At 41.8% G+C, this 27,373-nt stretch overlaps 1 protein-coding gene across 1 annotated transcript in view; it reads right to left on the reverse strand.

The window, feature by feature from the left end:
• The window catches only part of HSD17B2 (hydroxysteroid 17-beta dehydrogenase 2), a 62,838-nt gene that overhangs the window by 18,958 nt on the left and 16,507 nt on the right, over positions 1 to 27,373 (reverse strand). Inside the window, exons 2-3 of the mRNA XM_032156334.2 lie at positions 10,953 to 11,165; positions 8,208 to 8,393 (exon numbers count right to left, since the gene is read on the reverse strand). Coding sequence (XP_032012225.1) covers positions 8,208 to 8,393; positions 10,953 to 11,165 — 399 coding nt within the window. The remainder of the gene's footprint in view (positions 1 to 8,207; positions 8,394 to 10,952; positions 11,166 to 27,373) is intronic.

A 27,373-nucleotide genomic window follows, 5' to 3' on the forward strand; every position in this document is an offset into this window, starting at 1 on the left:
ACACCTTGGTCTTGGACTTCCAGCCTCCAGAACTGTGAGAAAAGAAATTTCTGTTTTTTTAAGACACCTTGTCTGTGGTATTTTCTTGTGGTAGCCCTAGCAAACTTACACAGAGGAAAATCAATCATTTCAGAGCTTTGTTCTTTTTTTCTTAATTTTTAGTATTTTGTGGATACATAGTAGATGTATATATTTATGTGCTACATGAGATGTTTTGATACAAGCATGCAATGCATAATAATCACATTGGGGCAAATGGAGTCTCCATCACCTTAAGCATTTATCCTTTGTGTTGCACACAATCCACTTATTTTTAATGTTATTTTTAAATGTACAATTAAATTATTATTGACTATTGTCACTCTGTTGTGCTATCAAATACTAGATCTTATTCATTCTTTCTAACTATTTTTTGTACCCATTAACCATTCCTACGGCCCCCTCCTTAGTCCTCTCCACTACTCTTCCCAGCCTCTGGTAACCATCATTCTACTCTATCTCCATGAGTTCAATTGTTTTAACTTTTAGCTCCCACAAATAAGTGAGAACATATGAAGTTTGTCTTTATAATCACTATGTTATTTCATTTAGCATAACGACTTCCAGTTCCATCCATGTTATTGCAAATGACAATATCTCGTTCTTTTATATGGCTGAATAGTACTCCATTGTGTGTATATGTACCACATTTTCTTTATCCACTAATCTGTTGATGGACACTTAGGTTACTTCCAAATCTTGGCTATAGTGAACTGTGCTGCAACACACATAGGAGTGCAGATATCTCTTTGATATACTGATTTCCCTTCTTTTGGGTACATATCTAGCAGTGGAATTGCTGGATAATATGGCAGCTCTATTTTTAGAGCTATTCTCCATAGCATTTGTGCTAATTTACATCGCCACCAACAGTGTACAAGGGTTCTCTTTCTCCACATCCTTACCAGCGTTTGTTATTGCCTGACTTTTGGATGAAAGCCATTTTACCTGGGGTGAGATCATATCTCATTGTAGTTTTGATTTGCATTTGTCTGATGATCAATGATATTAAGCACCTTTTCATATACTTGTTTGCTATTTGTATGTCTTGTCATTTTTGAGAAATGCCTATTCAGATCTTTTGTACATTTTAAATGAGATTATTTGATTTTTTCCTGTAGAGTCGTTTGAGCTCCTTATAGTTTCTGGCTATTAAGTCCTTGTAAAATGGCTAGTTTGCAGATATTTTCTCCCACTCTGTGGGCTGTCTCTTCACTTTGTTGATTGTATCCTTTGCTGTGAAGAAGCTTTTTAACTTGGTGTGATCTCATTTGCCTGTGCTTGTTGGGTGTTACTCAAGAAATCTTTGCCAATTCCAATGTCCTGGAGAGTTTCCCTAATGTTTTCTTATAGTACAATAGTTTCATTGTCTGAGGTCTTAGATTTAAGTATCGAATCCATTTTGATTTGATATTTTTATATGGTGAGAGACAGGGATCTATTTTCATTCTTCTGCATATGGATATTCAGTTTGTTTTTCTTTCTTTTCTTTTCTTTTTTTCCTCTCTTTCTTTCTTTCTTTCTTCTTTCTTCTTTCTGTCTTTCTTCCTTTCTTTTTTCTGAAACAGTGTCTCACTCTGTCACCCAGGCTGGAGTGCAATGGTGTGATCACAGTTCGCTGCAGCCTCTATCTCCCTGAGCTCAAGTGATCCACCCACCTCAGCCTCCCAAGTAGCCGGGACTACAGGCACATGCCACCATGCCTGGCTAATTTTTTGTAATTTTTGTAAAGACAGAGTTTTGCCATGTTGCCCAGGCTGGTTTTGAACTCCTGGCTTCAAGCAATCCACCTGACCTCCCTATGTGCTGGGATTACAGGCATGAGCCACAGCACCTGGCCGAGTTTTCTCAGCACCATTTATTGAATAGACTGTCCTTTGCCTGGTATATGTTATTGCATTTGTTGAAAATGAGTGCACCATAGATGTGTAGATTTATTTCTGGGTTCTCTATCCTGTTCCATTGGTCTATATGTCTGTTTTCATGCCAGTACCATGCTGTTTTGGTTACTACAGATCTGTAGTATAATCTGAAGTCAGGTAATGTGATTCCTCCAGTTTTGTTCTTTCTGCTCAGGATGTCTTTGGCTCTTCTCAGTCTTTTGTGGTTCCATATAAATTTCAGGATTTCTTTTTCTATTTCTGTGAAGAATGTCATTGGTATTTGGATATGGATTGCCTTGAATCTATAGATTTCTTTGAATAGTATGGACATTTGAACAATTTTTATTTTTCCAACCTATGGACATGGAATATCTTTCAATTTTTGTGTCCTCTTCAGTTTCTTTCATCAATATTATATAATTTTCATTGTAGAAGTCTTTCACTTCTCTGGTTAGGTTAATTCCCAGGTATTTCATTTTGTTTGTAGCTATTGTAAATGAGATTACTTTCCTGACTTCTCTTTCTGATTGTCTGCCATTGGCATACTCACGCCTGTAATCCCAGCCCTTTGGGAGGCTGAGGTGGGTGGATCACAAAGTCAAGAGATCAAGACCATCCTGGCCAACATTATGAAACCCTGTCTCTACTAAAAATACAAAAAAGAAAAAAATAGCTGGGCATGGTTGTGCACACCTGTAGTCCCATCTACTCGGGAGGCTGAGGCAGAAGAATCACCTGAATCCAGGAGCTGGAGGCTGCAGTGAGCCGAGATCTCGCCACTGCACTCCAGCCTTGCAACAGGGCGAGAATCTGTCTAAAATAAAAAGAAATACATGCTACTGATTTTTGTATGTGGATTTTGTATCCTGCAACTTGACTGAATTTGTTTATCAGTTTTAATTGTTTTTGGTGGAGTCTTTAGTTTTTTCCAAATATAAGACCATATCATCTGCAAACAAGGATAATTCAACTTCTTCCTTTCCAAGTTGGATGCTCTTTCTTTCTTTCTTTTGTCTGCTTGCACTAGCCAGGACTTCGAGTATTATGTGGAATAACAATGGTGAAAGTGGGCATCCTTGTCGTGTTCTAGATCTTAGAGGAAAGGATTTCAGTTTGTTCCCATTCAGCATGATACTAGCTATAGGTCTGTTGTATATGGCTTTTGCTATGTTGAGATGTGTTCCTTCTATACACAGCTTTTTTTTTATTGAGGGTTTTTATCATGAAGGGATATTGAATTTTATCAGATGCTTTTCTTAGCATCAGTTGAAATGATCATACGGTTTTGTCCTTCATTCTGTTAAGATTATGTATCGCACTGATTGATTTGTGTAAAGGTCGAACCATCCCTGCTTCTGTAGGATACATCCCACGTAGTCATGATAAATGATCTTTAATGCACTGTTGAATTCAGTTTACTAGTATTTTGTTAAGGATTTTTACATCAACGTTCATGAGGTATATTGGCCTATAGTTTTCTTACTTTTTTTTTTTTTTTACATGTATTTTCTGGTTTTGCTATCAAAACAATATAGGCCTTGTAGGATGAGTTTGGAAGTATTCCCTCCACCACTATTTTTCAGAATACTCGAGTAGAATCAGTATTAGTTCTTCAATAATAAAATAAAAAGAAAAAGAAAAAGAAAAACTAAAAGTTTGGTAAAATTCAGTAGTGAAGCCATGAGGCCCCAGCCTTTTCTTTGCTTGCAGACTTTTTACTATGGCTTTGAACTCATTACTTATTATTGATCCATTCAGGTTTTGGATTCCTTCATGATTCAATCTTGGTAGGCTCTCTGTAAGAATTTATCCATCTCTTCTAGGTTCTCCAATTTATTGGCATATAGTTAGTTACTCATAGTAGCCTCTAATGATCCTTTGAGTTTCTGTGGTATTGGTTGTAGTGTCTCCTTTGTCATCTCTGACATTTATTGGGTCTTGTCTCTTTTGTTCTTAGTCTCATTAAAATTTGTCAATTTTGTTTATCTTTTCCAGAAACCAACTTTTCATTTTGTTGACCTTTTGTATTGTTTTCTTCCTTTCAATTTTATTTATTTCTGCTCTAATATTTTTGATTTCTTTTCTTCTACTAGTTTTGAGGTTGGTTTGCTCTTGCTTTTCTAGTTTTTTGAGACGCATTACTGGGTTTTGTACTTGAAGTGTTTCTACTTTTTTAATGTAGGCACTTATAGCTACCAGCTTCCCTCTTAGTACTACTACTTTCACCACATCCCATGGGTTTTGGTATGTTTGATTTCCTTTATCATTTGAGAAATTTTTAAATTTTCTTCTTAGTTTTTTTCATTGACCTATTGGTCACTCAGGAACATATTGTTTAATTTCCATGTGCTTGTATAGTTTCCAAAATTCCTCTTATTTTCTAATTCTAGTTTTGGTCCATTGTGGTCAGAGAAGATACTTGATATTATTTCATTTTTTAAAATGTTTTAAGACTTGTTTTGTGGCCTAACATATGGTCTACCCTTGAGAACGATCCATGTGCTCAGGAGAAGAATGCATATTCTGCAACCTTTGGATGAAATGTTCTGTAAATAACAATTAGGTCCATTTGGTCTATAGTGCAGATTAAGTTTGATGTTTCTTTATTGATTTTCTGCCTGGATGATCTATCCAAAGCTGAAAGTGGAGTATTGAAGTCTCCAGCTATTAACGTATTGAGATCTATCTCTCCGTTTAGTTCCAATAATATTTCCTTTATACATCTGGGTGCTCTGGTGTTGGGTGCATGTATATTTACAATGGTTATATCCTCATGCTGAATAAACACCTTTATGACTATATAATGACCTTCTTTGTCTCTTTTTATGGTTTTGGTCTTGAAATCTATTTTGCCTGATATAAGTATAGCTACTCCTGATCTTTTTGGTATCCATTTGCATGAAATATCTTTTTCCTACCTTGACAGTGCTTTGCTTCTGTCTTTACACAAACTCCTTGCCCTGTTGAGTACATATGCCTCCCATCTCTTCTGATTTCTTGTTACTGTTTTAATAGCTTTATAACGTACCTTGGGTGGTTTCTGAGTCCTACAAATAAACTCATTTCTAGAGTTTCTCTGGGACATGAAATTCAAAGCTGGGTGTGATGAAGGAAAACTTCGTACATCTTGGTGAGTGGGTGGGAGAAAGAAGAGAGAGGCATGGGGAAAAATAAATCCAAGATGACTCAAAGCTCTGAAACTCAAAAGACTAGGACAGAAAGAAGTCAGGGTCCAGTTACAATGTTCTGCATGTGGCTAGCCAGTTACCCCAGCATCGTTTATTGAATAGGGAATCCTTACCCCCATTGCTTGTTTTTGTCAGGTTTGTCGAAGATCAGATAGTTGTAGGTGTATTGTCTTATTTCTGGGTTCTCTATTCTGTTCCATTGATCTTTGTATCTGCTTTTGTACAGGACCATGCTGTTTTGCTTACAGGTAGCCCTGTAGTACGGTTTGAATTCAGGTAGTGTGATGCCTCCAGCTTTCTTCTTTTTGATTAGTGGTGCCTCGGCTATTCATGCTCTTTTTTGGTTCCATATTAATTTTTAAATCTTTTTTTCTAGTTCTGTGAGGAACCTCAATGGTAGTTTAATAGGAATAGCATTGAATCTATAAATTGGTTCGGGCAGAGTGGCCATTTTAACTATACTGATTCTTCTTATCCATGAACATGAGATGTTTTTCCATTTGTTTGTGTCATCTCCAATTTCTTTGAGCAGTGTTTTGTAGTTTTCATTGTAGAGATCTTTCGCCTCCCTAGTTAGCTGTATTGCTAGGCATTCTGGAGGGCTGACAGCAAGTTTTGTTTCAGATAGGTTAACTTGGTGATGATCTTAAGAAAATAGGTGGACATAGCTGGGTGTAATGAATTTGCACAATCAGAGGGTGAGAATAAGAGTGAGATATGCCCAGAACTTTGGGAGGCCGAGGCGGGCGGATCACGAGGTCAGGAGATCGAGATCATCCTGGCTAACATGGTGAAACCCCGTCCCTACTAAAAATACAAAAAAATTAGCTGGGCGTGGTGGCAGGTGCCTGTGGTCCCAGCTACTCGGGAGGCTGAGGCAGGAGAATGGCGTGAACCCGGCAGGCGGAGCTTGCAGTGAACTGAGATCGCGCCACTGCACTCCAGCCTGGGCGACAGAGTGAGACTCCCTCTCAAAAATGAAAATAAGAATAATTTTTAAAAGAATGAGATGTGTTATTTATTTTAACATTCAGAGTTTCCTTTCAATGAAAATACATGACAACAGAATAAGAAGTTCTGGCTTGGAAAGAGCTTTAGAGGTGAAGTTGAAGGGTACGCTCTGTATTGTGAGTTATTTTTTGAGAGAGGGTCTCACTCTGTCACCCAGGCTAGAGTACAGTGGCATGAACACAGCTCACTGCAAGCTTAACCTCCCAGGCTCAACTGATTCACCTCAGCCTCCTGAGTAGCTGGGACTACAGGCACATGCCACCATACTTGGTTCGTTGTTTTTATTTTTTTATTTTTTTGTACAGACGAGGTCTCACTATGTTGCCCAGGCTGGTATCAAACTCCTGGGCTCAAGTAATCCTCCTGCCTTGGCCTTCCAAAGTGCTGGAGTTACATCCTTGAGCCACTGCACCTGGCCTTGTATTGTAAGCTCTTCACTTACCCATTCATTAATCCATTTTCCATTTTTCACTCGTTCATACACTTGCATTTCTTCATTGATTAACTGAGCTGCTGGCGCATGCCAGACACTGGGCATACAGCACATACTCCACATTTTGGCAATAACTGAAGTGAACTCATATGCACGAAGGTGTTGCTCAAAGTTGAGAACAGAGAAAAACAAGAGAAAGTTCCTTGTCAATATGCCAAGGAGGAGGCAGTACTCTGTTATTTCAGTAAATATTTATTATATAAGTGAGGCAGAGAATCTGTGAGACTTTCCCAGAAGTACCAGACTATTCCAGGGAAATGAGAAAGGTGAGGCTTCCATTCAGGCCAAAATTGTAAAGGCTAAGTTCAGAACAAAGATTAGGAAAATATTGCCGTGTGTTTTCTCAGGATTCATTTGCTTTGGCAAGGTAGCAGGAAATTGGAACTACTTTAGGGTTCTCACACAGCTAAAATATAATACTCATTGCTCCTAACCATCCTAAAGGACACTTCGTCTCCCCCAACTCTCTCTCTCTCACTCTCTCTCTCTGTCTCTCTCTCTCTCTCTCTACCTTCTTCTTTGCTTATGCCTCAGGCCAACCAAGACTCTAGTCAAAGACACATAGCAGTTAGTTTTAAGAAAGTTACTGAGTTAAAGCCAGGAAAGGGAATGTGATGGACAACAATATTAGTCTAGGAAATACGAAGAACCCCTTCCCCGACCAAATCATTCTAGAACTGATATTCACATTATTTAAAAAAAAGCACAAAACACAAAAATCAAGAAAACAAACAAAAACAGCCTAGTCATACCCTTTATTTTAAGAAATTTTACTTAGAATTAATTGATCCAACAGCAAAGAGTGGTACTCCTCTATTTGAAGGCAGGATCCTAGAGTCAAGAGCCCACCCCTTTGGCTTCCCTGTCACCTCTGCAGTGACCCAGTGACCCAAAAGTCAGGTCAATGGATCTTCCCCAAACTGAATAAGAGCCCGAGGAACCCCAGTTTAAAAATGTCTGTCCCAGAAAAGAGGGCGTGCTATGACACCCATGGGCATTGTTTATAAAAAGGCAAGACTGTTCAGCCCTTGACTCAAGTTGTGTACTATTTGTTCTTGGAAACAGAGAGAGGCAAACCATGCAGTGTCATCACATCCTGACCTAGCTGGGTTGAGGCTGCTCAACACTGGGGATAATCTTCGGGTTAACAATAGCAGGCAGCTTTTGTTTGACGGCACGAACAGAGGGAAGGTATTGCCTACTCAGCTTACAGGGAACTGAACACAGTGTGTTTAATTGACGAAGTGTTGAAAACAGGTTGCCTGAAATGCTGCCATTATTTGTAATGTGAGATTTCCTGTACAAATCTGGCAACCTTGTGTATTGGCAGTCACATTATAAAGACATATAAGAACCCTAAATCCCCAGTAACAAATGGATGAGTTAGAAGGCAGGTAAGAGATTGTACATGAAAGATTTTGAAAGAAGAGAAAGGTTTTATTGCGTTAAGGTCAACAGGGGATATACAATTTGACTAATCCTGACCAAGCCCTGCCTTTGCATGCCCTGAGTTTTTGTTCAGCCCACAAAGAATGCCATGAGCCATGTCTTGTGATGGGCACCCCATGATCACGTGTGAAAATGCTGACTCACCTCCCATGCTGCTGACATTCACCAGCCTCCCTTTGGATTTCCTAAGAAGAGGCAAAAATGTCTTTGTGACCTCCACAGTTCCAAAGAAGTTCACGGTCATGCATTGTTTGTAGTCAGTCATAGGAAGAAGCTCCCCATCAGCTGGAAAGCCAAGCACCCCAGCATTGTTGATCACAGCCCACAGTCCTGGAGACAGAAAACCATAATGAGTGAGTGTCTGGAAGAGGAAGTGAATAACACAACCTGCAATACCTGGAAGACCATGCAAGAAGTGTTACGTGTGAGCCAGGTCTCCCGGGGGATTAGAGTCTGCCACTGGACAAAGACAAGAGTCTTAGGGAAAGGGAGTGGGAGTGGGAGGGGAATTCCTGTAACAGGAAGCTAGATGTGCAGAGATGTAAAGTAGAACATTCTGTTCCAGAAACGTCAGAATTTACTAAGTGAACCAGCAGGTATTGCAAATTAGGAGTTTGGCAGGAGCCATTATCCTGAAAGGACCTCTAATCCTTGTTAAGGTGTTTAGATAGGGAACCACTGATAGGGAACCAACAAACCACTGATAAAATAAATCCCCCATCACAGGCATGCCACATGGGAGGACCCCAACACATGGAGGCTCTGTATGTCTAAAGGTTTTTAGGAGATGGATGGCATTGTAAAATGTGAATGCTGTGAAGATTAGTATCTGGAAAGTAATGGGGACGGAAAGATGTGTTGCAAGGAGGGCATTGGGATAGCCGAGGTGGAAGAAGGTGAGGGTCTGTGCTAAGTCATAGCGCTATGCAATGGTAGGAAGGGGCTGGAAGGTAACTATCCAGGAGGTGGAATTGACAGGACTTGGGTCAGTAGGATACAGGCATTGAGGATAAGCTGAGGGGCTCAGTGACCCGCAGGTTGCTGGCTTGAATGACTGGTTAGGTGGTAGTGCCAGTGTCTCAGCTGTGGGATGCAGGAGAGCAAACCAATTTGCAGAATGGCAGCAGGGAAAAAAAACAACAACATGTGATATGTTGAAGTTGAAGCCTCTGGAGTATAAGGGAAGATGTCTGATAGATAACTTTGTATACGTGGACAAGAAGGATTAGGTTGGTAATATATTAATAGATTTAGGAGTTATTGGCATAAACCAGTGTTTCCTGGCCCTGCACTAACATTAGCATCACATTGGGAGCTTTAAAAACTAATGATACCTGGGATCCCATCCTAGGGACTGATTTAATTGGGTTTAGGGGATCTGTTCAGTCACACAGGGCCTGGTGCTTCAGAAGAGTCTTGCACGTGGTTTCAGTCTCTGCTGTCACCATCTTACATTCCTAATAATTTTCCGAAATCAAACAAGGGGCCCCATATTTTCATTTTGCATTGGGTCCGCCAAGTTACATAGCCCATCCTGGACCCCAGCATGGGTAATTTTCAAATGATTCTAATGTGCAGTTGGATTGAGAACTCTCGGTATATGGAGAAAACAGTATGGCCCAGGACACACGGAGTGGGAAGTCTGCGGATGCAACCCTCAGAAGCGTTTGTATTTGTGGGGAGACAGAGGCAAAGTTTCTTCCAGGAGAAGTGGAAAGAAAGATTGGAGAGCTAGGAGAGCAATGGGGGCTGGGGACCCCAAAGCCAAGGAGGAGAGTATAAACAACATGCTTAAATACTGCAGAGAAGTTAAAAACTGGGTCTTCCAGCAATCCCATTACTGGGATACGTCCAAAGGAATATAAACCATTCTATTATAAAGATACATTCACACATAGATTCGTTGCAGCCCTAGTCGCAATAGCAAAGACATGGAATCAACCCAAATGCCCATCAATGATAGACTGGATAAAGAAAATGTGGTACATATACACCATGGAATACTATGCAGCCATTAAAAAGAATGAGATCATATCCTTTGCAGGGATATGGATGGAGCTGGAAGCCATTATCCTCAGCAAACTAAAGCAGGAACAGAAAACCAAACACCGCATGTTCTCACTTACAAGTGGGGGCTGAACAGTGAGAACACACGGACGCATGGTGGGGAAAAACCCACACTGGGGTCTGTTGGAGGGAGGGGAGGTAGAGCATCAGGAATAATAGCTAATGAATCCTGGGCTCAGTACCTACAGGATGGGTGGATCTGTGCAGCAAACCACCATGGCACATGATTACCTATGTAACAAATCAGCACATCCTGCACGTGTAACCCAGAATTTAAAATAAAAGTTGAAAACAAAAAACAACTGGTTCTTCAGGCTAATACTGATTAGCTTTACCAGATCAGTTAGGGAGGCAGAGTGAGAGCCAACGTCAAATTGAAGGTGAGGAAGAGAATCAGAGAGCTGCAGGATTCCATGGAGCTTAGCCATGAAGGAAAGAGAAGAGGAAGGGTAATGGGTAAAGAAGGACAGTGACCGTGAAGGTATTTTTTTTTTCTAAGCTAGGGACTCTAATGCATGTTGCTATTGTGGACAGAAAAGCAATGAGCTGGGGCTGGGGGAATTATTCATGGGAGAGTGACTGAGAAGTTGGAGAGAATGAGATTGAGGTTTCTGTAAGTTCTGTATGGGTGGGCCTATGTCTGAGTTACTCCAAAAGTCTTCATGTTGATAGAGGCCCCCACACATGGTAGGGATTCAGCACAGGTGTGCTCCAATGCAAGTAGTGGCCAGAGTGGAGTGAGGCTCATGATTAGCCTAAGCCGGAACAAGAGCCGGGCATTCGGGAGGAGGGTAAAGGCACCGAGGGTGCTGGCGGCAGTACCTCTGTCCTGCAGCATTGCTGCAACCTTGCTGTAAGCATCTTTTATCTGCACTGGCTTCGTGATGTCCATTTGGAGCACCGAGAGGCGCGGAGAGCAGGTTCTTCGCAATTCCTCAGCTCCTGGGCCATTTTCATTCAAAACTCCGGCAAATACCATGAAGCCCAGCTCATCCAGATACTTGCACAAAGCGTGGCCAAGCCCACAATCACCACCTGCATAGGGTCAGGGGAGTAGAGAGTAAGGTCAAACCAGAGTGACAGGAGAAAATATTTAACAAGGAAAACATATTACGTTGTTTATGATTCTCCATGATCTCTGAAGAGAGGGGTTCCTGAGGAAGTTTCTTTATGTGCTAAGTGGGGAGGTGGAAGGAGAAGCCAAGCCAGACAGATACATTTCCCCATATAAAGAAAGGGACATAATGTAGAATTAGGGGTTGTGAGTGGGCATAGGTGGAAAGAGAAAGGCTTGGGGGAAGGGTAGTCCAGGACTGGCTGGTGGCCAAAGTAATTGGGAAGGAAAACCAAGAAATCTAATGCAAGTACTTTTAGTAATCTATAATGTGTAGTGTTTGATGTAACTTCACTCACTCTGTAAAACCTTCAGTCAAACAGTCATTACAAACTCATACTTTGGACTCGGTTTTGCCTTATGGAGACACAGGGCAATAACAGAGGCTGCCCATGGGGGCCAGTTCATGCTGGATTATAAAAAGTTCATGGCCACCTGTGTTTCTCACCCTCCTGGGCATTTTTCCCTATCCATGGTCTGCCCTGAGCCATGGAATAGACGTCAAGCCTAAAAAGAAAGTTACAACAGAAACCAGATAGAAAGCCCTAATTGCATTGCTCTGTGAAAACAGAGACTAATGTAATACACAAAGTATGACTTAAGCTTCTCAGAATTTGTGATGGGAGTGTACCCAACCCAGCCAAGAGGGTATTAGGGGCCCCGGAAAAAGTGTTTTATACCCACAAGTGCAAAACGTAGATGTCTGAAATTCACAAGTTGAAGATAACATGAATATTAAGTCACCTTTTGAGCTACATACACCATAATAAACATATAACAGTTAACGTCTCTCTCGTTTTAATACGGAAGTATTTCACGTTGCCTGTGTCGTGTGATCTTCCTTGGACTCCTGCAGGGATCTCTTGTTGGTAGTCAGACATCCCCGTCAAGAATTGGGAAATAAGGAAAATCAGATTACATGCAGAGAATCAACTCAAAGATCAGTATGTGAGTGGGCAGAAAAGAGATCTTGCTTCCAAGCTAACAACAGGGGCCTGAAATCTACTGTCCGCAAAGAGAGGGCAGGTGTTCACATACACTGTTGATAAACATGTGCACGACTAAAATCCACCAGTGTGAATTCGCCTATCTTTTGACCCCAAAAGTCTCAATATTTATCCTAGAGAAGTACTTGCAGGCACATAAATGATGTTCTTTACAACACTGTATAAGAGCAAAAGAAGGAATTAACTTAAATGTCCATGAAGAGGAGAATGGTTACACAAATTATGGTACATAAAATGGAATATGACAAAGCAGTTTTAAAGATGGAATAGAACTATTGAAAATGACATGGATATTGCTCCAAGATGCTTTGTTAAGTGAAATAAAATAATTTGCAGCATAATAATAATTAATAAAATCCAATTTAATGCAAAAAAGAAGGAGAATTGATGCTATACATACCGAGGTGTGGAAATGTAAAAAATAAAAATAAAATAAAAAAGAATTTGGAAGGAGAGATCCCTAAGTTTTCCTTAGGAGGGCAGGCAGAATGGAGGGTGAACCTTATCTTGTAATGTTTACCATTTTTGCTACAAGAAAGTATTTATTTTTCTTCTGTAATTTCTTTTTTTAAAGGCTATGCTAATTAGAATGGAGACTGGCCAGCCCTCTAAGTGTAGAAAAGGGTGGAAGAGAGAGAGAGTCTAGCATGGTTGGCATCTGCAAACACTGCCGGAGAGAGAATGATAGTCATGGCAAAAGGTGTGTGGGTTCCTGTCCTTCTGACACCACCATTATGACATGAACGCCTCTGGTTGCCATCACTGATTGCATTTAACGTTTGCTCCATCTCCTTCCTTCTCATGTGTCCATGTGTGTTGGTGCCCAGCAAATAGCCCTTGAATGTAAGTGGTTTCCTCCCTGGGGCCGGCCAGAGGAGGAGATGGTACCAACTGAAACACATGCAAGTGTCTGGACCATGTGATAGACACCTGCCTTAGTGTAAATTAATGCATTAGAATTCTAGTACTAATGTATAATATGTGTGTATAACCATTTTGTGAGCCCAGTTCCTGAAGAAATGGACCTGTTGCTGGACAAATCCAACTTCTGGATCCACAGTGCTGAAGCCAGATGCTGGGCACTGGCAAGTTCACCAGACTGCAGACCAATGCTGTGTAGGCTCTCCCTGGAATCCCCTAAATACCAGTGGTGGTCAAGTCTATATTATAAAATTATTCCCCAAACGTCTATAGTAGAAATTATCCTTCCTGTCTTACAGATGAGGAAACTGAAAACAAGAGATGCCAAGATCACACACATGGTAGGGATCGACCTGGACTCTGTTAGATCCTAAATCCAAGTTCATGAGTCACTGCCATACTGCACCAGCCATCTTCTCCTTCATCTGTGTCAGCAGAGAAGGGAGGTTTGGGCAAGCTAATCCCAGGATGATCCTCTTGTGGTGTGTAAGAAAGAATATGAATTAACCTGAAAATAACTAACTTTGAACCAGGTTGGAGTGAAAAGTACCTAGATCCTGGTTATACACACCCTGTTGGGTGAAGCCAAGTGTTTCGTGGACAGCCTCTCCCATTTTGTGATGTACCATGCCTTATGCTTCTGCCTTATTATTGGCACAGCTAGATATATGGGGCCCATGAATTTTAAAGCCCCCAGTTCCCCCTAGAGGCTTGTGTAATATCAGGATGCCCAGCATGTTCCTTCTGCACAGAGAAGAAAACTGTTCTGCAGTGCAGAGACGAACACCATGACCTTGACTCTCCCGAGCACATAAACAGTCAACCAGGGTATCTGCTACTTTCTAGAGTGCTAAGAGAGGGGGAAAAGGTTCATCCACCCACTTAGAGCTGCTGACCATGAAAGCATGCAAACTGTCATCTGTATCCAAACCTGAAGTCCGTCATCTACTCCCCAAATCCACATGAGAATCATGAACTTTGCACTTTCCAGTCCTTCCTTTGGCCTTGCATCCCACAAACACTTCGATGTGTTCAACACTGTGTGCCTCCACACAAGATGCTGAGAGCTTCCCCTTCCCCACAGGGGTACATGAGGTTATAATTGTCCTGTGTAACTCCACCACTTGTCTGGGGCTGATTGGACCAGAGTCAACCAGCTTTTCTCTTTCAGAAATGTGGAACTGTGGCTTCAAGATCAAAAGCAGTGTCCGATACTGTCTGAACAAAGAAGACATTAAACTCAATAGCAAATGGGGGGACTGGGTGGCTGTCTTCCTTCATGCACTTGGAGATAAGGGTTAAGTCCTCTTGAAGAGTAACAAGAGGCAAAGCTACAAATAAGAGCAGATTCTGAGGTCAGATGTTGTCCACAGATGTAGACGAGCATCTTCTTGGCTCACGATAGCTTTCCAGTCTCTGGTAAACCTCAAGTGATCTCTTCCCCATGTATGCCTTAAGAAATTCCACATCCTCATAATAATCCCTCTTATTTCTCCAGTTAGTTTTAGTGTCTTTCCAAAACCATCTTTTTCACTTACTGCAGACACTAAAACTAGTTATCTCTGCTTTGGAAAACAGTCCTTGAAAGGTTAAACATAATGTTGCCAGACGACCTAGCAATTCTGCTCCTAAGTGTGTACCCAAGATAAATGAAAACATATGTTTACACAAAAACCTGTACACAAATGTTCATAGCAGCATTATTCATAACAACAAAAAAAAGGAAACTAACCAAACATCCAACAACTAATGAATGGATTAAAAATACAGTATATCCAACAGTGGGATATTATTAAGCCATAGAAAGGATTGAAGTTTCTATGCTTGCTACAGCACGAACATTGAAAACATTATACTGAGTGAAAAAAGCCAGCGTGGTAGGCAAAGGGATGAGAGCAAGGAGGAGGCATTGTGATCTTGACTCGTTTTCCTCTGAGTAGAGGATAATTTGTCATATTTTGGAAGGCAGTGCCTTGAGCCGCTTCATGAGCCTAGGATCTGACTCTCTTAGGAAAGTTCCTTGGAAGAGCCTACAGGTGACAACAGTGTTGAACTTTAGGCAAGCCCTGTGATCCCGGAAAATTGCAAAGGTTAAGAAACGTCCCCACCCTTTTGTGTTCTGGGAAACAGCTCGCTGCAAAGAACTCCCTTCCCCATATGACTTAGATGAGACTCACAAGTGCCCCCACTTTTTTACCTATGACAAGGCCAGACCCAGAGCATCCAAACTCCCTTTCTTTGTTTTCGTGGTTAGTCGAACTGCCTGTTTCCACCGGTCGGTCAGAACAAAGTGTTCGTTAACCTAACTTTGGTGTAGATTCTCTCCTTTCCCCAGGTCCTGGCCTACCCTCAGCCTGAGCCAGCAGACAAGTCCTCTTTACAGACCTTCCTGATCAGCCCTCAACCACTGTCTGACTGTGTCACTCTGATCATCCCAGCCCCCAACACCCACTTCTTTCTAGCCTTGTTTATGCCTCTTTAGCAAAGCAAAACATTTACTGCCTCATCTTGAGACACTTGCAGATTAAGTGGTCAGAACATTCCCTCTACTGCAATAATCCTTTTGAATAGTCTCTCCTAACTAAATCTGAGTTTGTTTTTATTTGGCAGTGAATTAATGAAGCCAAAGATCACGGGAGACCATCTGCTTGTGTTTACCTATGAGGCAGTGTGGCATAGGGGCATGGATGCGTGTCTAGCTCTGCTATTCCTGTCTGTGTAACCCTAGAGAGCCTTTCTAATTGTTCTCTGCCTCTGCTTCCTTACCTGTAAAATGGGCTTAATAATGGTACCTGTTTCAGTTAATATTTGTGAAGTGCCTAATAGAGCCTATTCCAAGCAATTACTACATCGGTCTTTTTTAAAAATAAAACTGTGTCTTTATTTTAATTTTCAGATGTTTCCACTCACAATATTGGTAAATGCAGAGTTTGCCTCTACTGACTGCCAGCTGAACATCTTGGTTAAGACACAGACTGCCTGATTCTCCTCTTCCACTTACGAGCCTTGGTAAAGTCACATATAACCATTAGGAACTTCCACTTCCTCACATGGAACATAGGGTTATCATAACACCCCCTCCTAGACTGGCATGGGAAGTCAGCAAGACAGGATTTCGCACTGGCCCAGCGTGTTGTGAATGGCTGTCATCAGTATCATGGCTGTAACCCTGACGTCATTTCTGACTTACGATGTTAGAGATCAGGCTGTGCTAGCCCCTGGTGTCTATGAAGTCTTGAGGCAGTTCAGGGGTCAGAGGGCCTTGAAAAAGTGTGTGGCTAAGGAATCACTCCTTGAGGAGAGGGGAAAATAATCGTGTACTCCGGAAACCTGGCGACAAAGCCAGGGATTTCGTGAGAAGTTGGAAGTGTTTCATAAGAGTTACCCAACAGTGGTGTTTGAAAATAAGCACACCAAGTATGGATTGCATGTTTACCAAGTTGCAGCTAGTTCACATGCATTTACTCGTTGAATCCTGTCAATCACCCTGGGAGGTAAGTAATGTTACCATTACCCATTTACAGAGGAGGAAACTGAGGCACAGAAGGATTAAGTTATTCAGCTAAGACACAGCAGAGGTAGTTTGGAGCCAGGCAAAGATTATGATATAAACAACTGGGGTATAAAATATTCAAATCCTCCAAAGCACAAGGCATAGCCCACAGTGGATGCTCAATAAAAAGCACATGTTGGATGAATAAGCATTGAAGAGGGCACTAGAATATTTGTGCCTTACAGACTGAGAGAGGGTCCTTTGTCACTAGTGCTGAGGGTACCTGACTCATAGTAAGTGCTCAAGAGGGCAGAGAAAATGCTGAGGTTGGTGTTAAACTATGTCATTTGGGATCATTCTGTCTCTAGCAGCCTGGAAACCCATCAACTTGGAACAGGCAATGAGTACTAGAGACCCATTTGTACAAGACTGGAGTGAATTTGAAATAGCAGTTAATTCTAAAAATGTTAATAAAGACTCAGTTTATGTGCAAATTGGAAATAATGTGAATCACCTTGAATTTGAGAGCGTTAGGAATTGTATAATGTAGTTGCAAAGTGTATTTAGGCTACTGCCACATGGGGGCACTGTATTAGCTGGTGAACGGAAACACCCCATCATTTGTTGGTTCAAGTCTTAAATTGGGCACATTGCGAATAACGCGTGTTTGGGAGTTCTTCAGGCCAGCCCTCTTGAATAAAATGCATCCACCTTATAAATACAGGATTGACTGATGGGATGCATGTGCCCTGGAACACAAGCACTGTCCTTTGGAAGCTACATTCAGAGAGAAGGAACAGGGGGGAAGAATTTACAAACCTGTAAATGTTTTTTAGTCATTAATAAAACATCATACAAGAAATAAAACCTCACAGTCAATACTGAGATCAAGAAAAGAAGGCATTCTCCACAATCTCACCATATTGCATAACTCTCATAATGTTCATGTTCTTTTTCTTCTAGTCTTTTTTTCTACATATCCTTCTTTGTTATAGCACACATACAATTCGACAGCTGATTTTTAAATTACTATTATATAGACCAGTTTTACATATTTCTACATAGTCTCCAAGGCCATAATTTTTCATTACTATAGATAAAATCGTCCCTATTAAAATGCAGCCAAGAGAAATGATGATAACCTGGATTCTGGAGCTGGGAGACCTGGGTTCAAATCCCAGCTCTGTCACTTAACAGCTGTGTGACTTTGGCTGTCACTTAACCTCTCTGTGCCCCAGTTTCCCCATCTTTAAAGTGGAGTGACAGTAGGACTTGGGTCATAGAGTTGTTAGAAGGATTAAATAATTTGATATATTAAAGTAATTGGAACAAGGTCTGGCACAAAGCCACTGCTCTCCAGATGTTTATTAAATAAATGGTAACTTTTTTTTTGACAGAGTGTCACTCTGTCACCCAGGCTTGAGTGCAGTGGCACAATCTTGGCTTACTGCAACCTCCGCCTTCTGGGTTCAAGCAATTCTCTGCCTCAGGCTCCCAAGTAACTGGGATTACATGCACCCGCCACCATGCCCAGCTCATTTTTATATTTTTAGTAGAGACAGGATTTCACCATCTTGGCCAGGCTGGTCTTGAACTCCTGATCTCGTGATCTACCTCCCTCAGTCTCCCAAAGTGCTGGGATTACAGGTGTGAGTCATCACGCCCGGCCCATAAATGGGAACTTTTTTAAAAAAAAAAACCCACACTACACTACTCCTTTCATTGGCCCCATCTAGTTTCTGGAACCAAAAAGTTTTCAGTTCAGTTCTCCTCTCAGAAGGTCATCACCGCTATTCTAGCCACAGCAATGAATCAGCCAAAGACCACAGCTCTGCTTTCTGCATCCTTGCCCCTAAAGCTCCTCCGAGCGCCCTCTTTGCCAATGATGTCTTCAACCAGCAGCAGCTTAAGGGGGAGGTGCTTACGGGGTTGGTATCTTCAGAGGCACCAAGACCCTTTCTCATAGTGGAATCTCACTTCTAGTGGTAGAATGGACAAACACAAATTGAAGATCTACTATGTGTCAGTAAGAGGATGTGATCTGAATAGGCATTTCATTTGTCCCACACAATGAATTTTGCAAAAATTTGAACAAAGACTCAGAATCGGGAGATTGTACCTGAAAACCCAGATCAATGGTTTCTCTTGATTAACCAGGAGAAGAGTCAGCATTCCCACAAGGGACCCATCAGCTGAGGCTGAGGACCTCCAGGGCTCCCCCTCTGATGGGGTATGCACTCGAAGGAACAAGGTTCACTGATCAAGAGCTCTCTCACATACACATTCCCATCACCCGCTTCCCTCAGTAATGCAGGCTGCCCTGATCCCACTAACACAATCTTCCCTCAGTAATGCAGCCTACCCTGACCCCATAGCCTTTTGAGCTGGAGACCCCTGACAGACAGTTTCCCACTTACAAAGGTCATCTGAATCAAAGCTGTTTATCTGGTTGAAAGCCTGTGGGAAACTAGTGGGAAGTGGACTTCCCCACCCTTTTGTTTAAGACTTAGGCAATCCATCAGATTGCCACCCTCATGTTGATTTTGCCTGTTCCCCATAAAATAGATTAAGGTATAATAAAATGTTAGATAAGTACAACAAAACTCTAGCATACTTAGCACTGCCCTGAGGTCAAAATGAAAGCTCAACTCTTAATCCAGGAAGAGCAAATACTTGACCTCCCTCCTCCTTTGCCCTCAGCATTCTTAAAAGATAGCAGTTGTTGGGTGAGGAGGACTTGGGAAATAACTAGATTTTTCATGTCAATTTTTTTAATGGAAACAAATGCATTTTTCTTGGAACATAAACTTTATGAAGAATTCTCCCATATTCTTGTGATTCCTGTGTTAAGATGAGCAACTGAAATGCCTGGAAAATTAAATACTTGCCCAAAGCTACAGAACAGGAATGTGGTAGAGTCAGCCGTGAAACCCAGGTTTGCTCTTTGCAAAACACATTCCTGTACTGTCCCGGTGCCACTTTTAACTTCTGACACATCTTCCTACCTATCTTCACCTTCATTCTTTTGTTCACTCACTTATTCAGATATCATTGTGTTAGGTCCTAGCAACACCCACCCACGAAAGACAAATACTCCCTGGCTTCATGACGCATATGCTTAGGAAAGAGGTTCTCACTCCTCAGTCCCACTACAATCTATAAAAAAGTCAATGCCTGAGTCCCATCACCAGAGAGTCCCATTTAATTGGCCTGGATGGGGTCGGTATCCACTGGCAACAGTTTCTGAGATCTCTCCAGGAGATTCCAAAGTTCTGCCAGGATTGGGAGCCACCAGTGCAGGAAAGTGATTCTCAACCACAGACAATTTTGTCCCCTGGGGAATATCTGGCAATGTCTGGAAACATTTTTGGTTGTCACAACACAGAGTACTATTGAGGCCAGGGATGCTTCTCAACATCTGCCAGCCAACATCCAGCCTCAAATATCAACAGTGCCAAGGCTGAGAAACCCTGGTCTAGAGAGAAGATGCACATTGGATAAATAATTACAATATTGGTGAATGTTATTAATAGGAAAGTTCTAGGAATGTAAGTCATAGTTTACTTTTATAGAGAACTCCAGTTTCCTCCTTAAGGGAACACTCATTTGAAAGTAATACATGCAGGAAAGCGAAGAAACTAGGTGATCTCCATCAGGGTACGGACTCTCTTGGGCTGTCTGGTTCATTGTTCCAGACCCCAGACCTAATGAGCCACTGCAGTAAATATTTACCAAATGACAGAATGAGCAATTGAGTAAATGAAGAAGTATCACAGTCCAGGCACAACCCATGACCTTCTCACAGTTTCATGTTCTTGCCCTGTACTCGCTCCCTGGACCCACTCATCACCCTCCCTGAGCCCCACCATCTGTCCACAGTGCCTAAAAATCAGATTGTTTTCTTTTAAATGACCTTTATTTTTTAATAGGAACATAACTTAGGAAAGGTTTCTCGATTCTATATTCACAAAGGAAACTGAACTATACAGATGACTCTAATTCAGCATTCAACTAAGACCTGGTCACCGTGAAAATTCGCATTACCCTTAGGGCACATATGAACCAACACAAAGCTGATGTGGGAATGGGTGGGGTAGGTGAGCCCTAATGACTTTTGCCCATGTAAGGGGACTAAGTCCATAAAGTTTGAGAGCCTTATGTTTATATATGTTATCTCACTTTATGCTTGCAACCTAAGGTAAGGTGCACATTTTTAAAAAAAACAGATTTTATTTTTTAGAGCAAATTTAGATTTACAAAAAGATCAGAAAGCTATTACCGAGAGTTCCCAAATACTTTACATACAATTTCCCTATTATTGACATCTTATGGCCGGGTGCGGTAGTTCACACCTGTAATTCCAGAACTTTGGGAGGCTGAGGCAGGAGAATCGCTTGAGCCCAGGCGTTTGAGACTAGCCTGGGTAACAAAGGGAGACCCTGCCTCTACAAATAATTTAAAAATTAGCAAGGTGTGCTGGCATACACCCCTGGCCCCAGCTACTCAGGAGGCTGAGGTGGGAGAATCACCTAAGCCCAGGAGATTGAGGCTGCAGTGAGCATGCTCACACTGCTGCACTCCAGCCTGGGCGACAGAGCAAGAGCCTGTCTCAAAAAAAAAAAAAAATTAACAACAACAACAATCTTACATTAGTATGATGTAGTTACATCTCCTACAATTAATGACCCAGTATTGATACATTATTATTAACTAAATTCTGTGCTTTATTCAGATTGCGTTACTTTTACCTAATGTCCTTTTTCTGCTGTAGGATCCTGTTCAGGACATTGTGTTCCATTTAGTGATCCTGTCTGCTTAGACTCCTGTGGGCTATGACAGGTTCTCAGACCCGACATAGTTGACATGGTTGATAGTTTGAATGAGTGCTCATCAGGGATTTTGTAGAATGCCTCTCTATTTGAATTTGACTGATGCTTTTCTCCTGATTAGACTGGGGTTTTATGTTTGGGGGAAGAAGATCACAGAGGTAAAATGCCATTTCATCACATCCCATCACATTAAGGGTACATAGCACCCACGTGACTTAAGACTGCTGGTGATGTTGACCTGGAAGGTGTTGACCTGGATGAAGTAGTGTTCATCAGTTTTCTCCACTGCACAGTTGCTTTTTCCCCTTCCCAAGCTGTACACTTTGAAAGGAAGCCATTGTGCACAGGCCACGCTTAAAAACTGGGGAGTTAGGCTGGGCGCGGTGGCTCACGCCTGTACTCCCAGCACTTTGGGAGGCCGAAGCGGGTGGATCACGAGGTCAGGAGATCGAGGCCATCCTGGCCAACATGGTGAAATCCCGTCTCTACTAAAAATACAAAAAGTAGCCGGGCACGTTGGTGCACGCTTGTAGTCCTAGCTACTCAGGAGGCTGAGGCAGGAGAATCACTTGAATCTGGGAGATGGAGCTTGCAGTGAGCCGAGATCGTGCCACTGCACTCCAGCCTGGTGACAGAGGGGGACTGTCTCTCAAAAAAAAAAAAAAAAAAGAAAAGAGAAAGTGGAGAATTATGCTCTTCCTTCTTTAGGGCAGAATAGCTCTATAAATTATTTGGAATTCTGCATAGGAGATTTATCTTTTCTCCCTCGCTTATTAATTTGTTCAATCACTTATTTATATCAGTTTGGACTCATGAATATTGATTTCATACTTTGGTTATGGCTTACTACTTTATTTATTGTGTTGCTCTAATTCTTCCAGCTTTGGCTATTTGGAGCTTCCAGTTGGCTCCCATAAAAGTGTACTTTATTTCCCATTTTACAGGTGAGGAAACCAAGCTTCAGAAAGAATATAAAAAGTTTCCAGCCTCACCCAAGTAAAAAAGCAGAGGTGCAATTTGAACCCTACATCCATAAGATTCTAAGGCACCTGTTTGCTTGGTTGATTGTTTTTGTTTGTTTGTATTTCCTGTCTAACACATTCTCTCTGAATATAGTCAACTTCCGTGAATCAATGACTGGTGTATATTTCACGTATCATTGTGAATAGGCAATAGCATTTTTGAGGTTACCAATCTGCTATGTATTATACATTATAGAGAAACTTAATCAGCACCCAGGTTAAGAAACAGAACATCACTAGCTCACCAGAGATCTCTCTTGTATCTCCTTCCAGTTGTCCTCACCCCTCATAGGTTATCACGATCCTGACTTACAACAGCATAGATCTGTTTTACCTGATTTTTGTTTTAAATAAATGGAAATAGGTATCGGTCCTCTTTGTGGCTGGCTTCTTTTGTGCATTCTCCTATGTTTTCCTGTGGTTTGGTTAATAGAAATTTTTTGTAAATGTTCCAACCATGTATTTCACAAGAATTGCTACAAGTAAAGTAACACTTTAAAAAACACGTTAAGCAACTACGTAAAAAGTAAATTTACTTAAGATTAGCATAACACAAACAAGAGAAAACTAACCATAGATACAACTAAAATGCCCCACTATCCCAAGTTCCATTTTATCATTATCTAAGGTTTTATCTAAGCAGGGCAGCCTTACTAATGTCCCTTTTTTTCATGGGAAAGATGCTTGCTGGCTGACAGGACATCATTCTTAGCCAAAAACTCACTCAGCCGCTTCCAAAATATAATGGTACAAGATGCAACTTGCCAAACTTGAATAAAATCAAAGATGTCTGTGATTTACAGTGTTCTATTTTCTGTTTCATTACTAATTACCACCATTGACCTAGTTCTTTACAACAGAGATGACAAACCCTTGGTGCCCGGGCCAGCTTACCCTTCTCATGCCACCATGGACACTGTTCAATCAAATCACCTCTCCCTTAGAATCTACTCGCCCCAGTACTCCTCACCAACCATACAGGAAACCAATTTGCCACCCTCACTCACACCAAATCATTGTGTTATTTTCTAGTAGGATCCACGCTTCTATTACATGGTTTTCCAGTTGAATCCAGGCTTCTCATTTCTGCTCCATTCTTACCACATCTCTCCCCAAGTCATGAACCTGTTCTGACACCCCTTGTCTGATAGGTAATGGATACAGTATGCTGTCTGGATGTTGATAACTCCTATCATTTGCCCACTCCAGGGAAGTTTTCTACATTTCCCAACCTTAGGACATACCTTCTATTCTATTTGGGCTGATTTCTTAATCATCTCACATATGTCCTGCTTACTCCATCCTGTGTGTTTCTGCCTATTCATTACCTCATTCTTTCAATAGCTCTTTGTTAAGCATGTGCCGTGTACTCTTCTACATCATGGGGACACGGCAACATGTAAAGCCATCCAAGTCCCCATCCCATGGAGCTTAGCTTGTAGGGGGTGATGGGAGACATCCACTAAGCAAATGTATTGGCGTCAGATGTGAATGGGTGTTTGCAACAGAATAGTGACTGGGTGCCAGGATGCCTCGTTCGGGGACAGCAACTGTGAGTGGGTAGCAGCTGAACAGCTATCCCAGGGAAGGGTGCACCAGGCACAGGGCAGAGAAGGTGCAAAGGCTCTCAGACAGGAACATAATTCTCAGTCAAAGAACAGAGAGGCCATTTTAATGAGAGCAGAACAAGCAAAGAAGAGAATAAAAGGAGGTAAATTACAGCAGTAGTTCAAGGCCAGTCCATGTGGGCTTTAAGTCAGTGATTTTCAGATCCCCCCCACCCAGGAAACATTTGACAATGTCTAGAGACGTTTTTGGTTGTAAAAACGGGGATGGGCTACTGATATCTGGTGAGGCCAGGGAGCTGCTAAACATCCCAAAATGCATAGAACAGACCCCACCATAAAGAACCATCTGGCCTCAAATGTTAAGAGAGCTGAGGTTGAGAAACTCTGCTCTCAGCCATGGGGAAGACAGTGAGTTTTATTGTAAAGTGTGACGAGAGATATCATCAGAAAGTTTTGAACCAAGGTGTGACTTGAGTTGACTTAGGTTTTAAAAAAAATAGAAATATTTCTATTGGACAGCACCCTTCCCTTTCTGCTAAAGACACTAGTGGGGAAAAAGGAAAAAAATGACACCCCAAAGAGATGAAGTGGGAGTGGGGTCAGAAAACAACATTTCTGGAGGTTGGGAAATCAAGTTGACGGAAATGGCTAAGTGGTATGTTAAGAACAGGGCAGGGCTGGGCACAGTGGCTCATGCCTGTAATCGCAGCACTTTGGGAGGCTGAGGCAGGCGGATAACTTGAGGTCAGGAGTTTGAGGCCAGCCTGGGCAACATGGTGAAACCCCATCTATACTAAAAATGCCAGCTGTGGTGGCACACACCTGTAGACCCAGCTACTTGGGAGGCTAAAGCAGGAGAATCGCTTGAACCTGGGAGGCGGAAGTTGTAGTGAGCCAAGATCACACTGCTACACTCCAGCCTGGGTGACAGAACAAGACTCCGTCTCAAAAAAAAAGTTAGATTTAAAAAAGAACGGGGAAGTCTAATATTTACAATGTCTGTGATGACAGAGGAGCCCTGAATTTTCTGGAAAGCATATTACTTTCATCTGATCTACGTGCGTGGCTTTTCTTTCTTTTTTTTTTTTTTTTTTTTTTTTTTCTTTCAATATGTGGGTTAAGGTTAAGTGATTAAGGAGAAAGGGCTCTTACATGTTTGGGCTGATAGCAGAGTAAAGAATGAGAGATGAGATCTCATCTTCACTAGAAATCACAGCCGGAGGTGACTTGGAGAAAGACAAGCTTGGGAATTTGTAAACATGCTGTGGAAGGCATGGATAGACCTGCCTGAGGTCATCATGTAAGGACTCCAGCACATGATCTCTTGACTTAATGAGCATGGTTAATAGAAGGACATACCTTAACTGATATCTGAATCACTTTGATTATCAAGAACAACTGCTTATTAAATAAAAACGATAATGAACTTCTATCTATGGTTATGCATTCTATGTTAGAACTTCTTTACATAATACCAGAGGGAGATGTTCTACCAGTCCAGTACCATCGATGTCCAGTGTTGTTTGAGCTCCCCAGCAGCAACACAAGATGAAGCTTTCTTTCCACGGACAGCGGCACACAAAGTCTTCTCTGAGCACAGTCTCAGAGTTGATAGAACATCTTTAGAGGTCACCCACAACCAAAGAGTTTAATCAGTTCACTCAGCTTCTCTCTGCCCCCTATACTGGGCTGGGTGCTACAGGTACAATGGTGACCAAGATGGACACAGTTCTTGGCCTCAAGGTCTTACAGTCTAGTGGAGAACTCAGAGTCCATGGCTAGCGCTATGAACTTTTCCCAATCCTGCTAAACTTATCATTGGTTACATTGGTATTTTTTCTCTTAGTTTTCAATCTCTGCTACTTTAAAAATAAATAAATAATTAAAAATAAATAAAAATGAAAACTCTGGAGAATGAAAAACGATGATATTTCAATGTTCTCTTTTCATTTCTGTAGACTCTGCAGGGGTGTATCAATTGTAGTTTGCTTGGGATGTGCGCCTCTTCCAAATCTTCTCTACCTGTAAGACTTTGGGTTTGGCTGTTTCCCCTGCAGTCTAGGTGACTCTGATCACCAATTCCCTGATGTACTTGGGCTCCTTCTGTCGACCTCTGCATTTGCCATGCAGCCAAAGCCTGTGCTACCAGAAAAAAAAGTTCTTAGCAACTTTTAGCTAACAAGTGCTATAGTTGGAATGTGTTCCCCAAATTTCATGTGTAGTAAACTTAATCCCCAACTTCATTTGTTGATACCGTTGAGAGGTGGAGCTTTTGGGAGGTAATTAGGACGAACTCAGGTCATAATAGGGCCCCAAGAGGGGGCTGGTGGCTTTATAAGAAGAGGAAAAGAGACCTAAGCTGGCATGTTCTTGCCCTCTTGCCATACGATGCACTCCACCATGTTATGACGCAGAAAGAAAGAGCAATGCCAGTGCCATGCTCTTCGGTTTTTCCGCCTCCAGAAATGTGAGTGAATAAATTTCTGTTGTTTTAAGGCACCCAGTTTGTTATACTTTGTTACAGCAGTTCCAGGAGACCAATAAAGTGAACTACCTCTCTCCTACTACATGTGATCTTCAGTAGACTGTCCAACCCTGCCCAAGCTAAGAGAAAGGATGCTTTTTCCCTGGATTGTGAGTTTTGAGCATAAAAAAAATAGAGAGATGGGCAAGACCTAGATTCAGGGCCTAGATTTGTCATTTACTCTCCTAGTGGGACTAGGAAAAGCTAGTTCAAGGGAAATGCATGCCCAGGGTCTAGCCTTCTCTAGAGAGTTTCTGAGCAGGTAGAAAACCTCAAGGGATGCCCCCTGAGGGAGACTCATGCTATGAGCAAACTAGAACTCACCGACAATTCCATTCACAAGACCCTCTCACTAGAAACATTTGGATACATGACAGTTTGCTTGCTCTGACCAAGGAGGAACAGCTGCCCACACTCAGTTCGCTGGGTCTAAGAGACAGTCAGACAATATCTTTGTTAAATTCATTATTTGCAAAGGCCTGGATAGAAGACCACAACAGAAAAAGAGGTAAGAGGATTGAGGCGTAGCTTCTCGATTTTTGGCAAACTAGAATGTCCGCCCGAATAACAGAGAGGGGCACACTCACCAAGCCCACACAGCCCACCAAGGAAGGACCTGGGGTTGCTCATTTTCCCAGGGACCAACCCCTATAAGAATAGTCTCAGCAAACTACCTACAAGACTGTCATCAAATCTCAGATACGACTGGATCCCTGGTCACATACCGCACAGACGTTATTTCCTGAGCACCTATGATGTGGTTGG

The sequence above is a fragment of the Hylobates moloch genome, unplaced genomic scaffold, assembly GCF_009828535.3.
Source record: "Hylobates moloch isolate HMO894 unplaced genomic scaffold, HMol_V3 SCAFFOLD_6, whole genome shotgun sequence".
Classification (NCBI taxonomy): Eukaryota; Metazoa; Chordata; class Mammalia; order Primates; family Hylobatidae; genus Hylobates; species Hylobates moloch.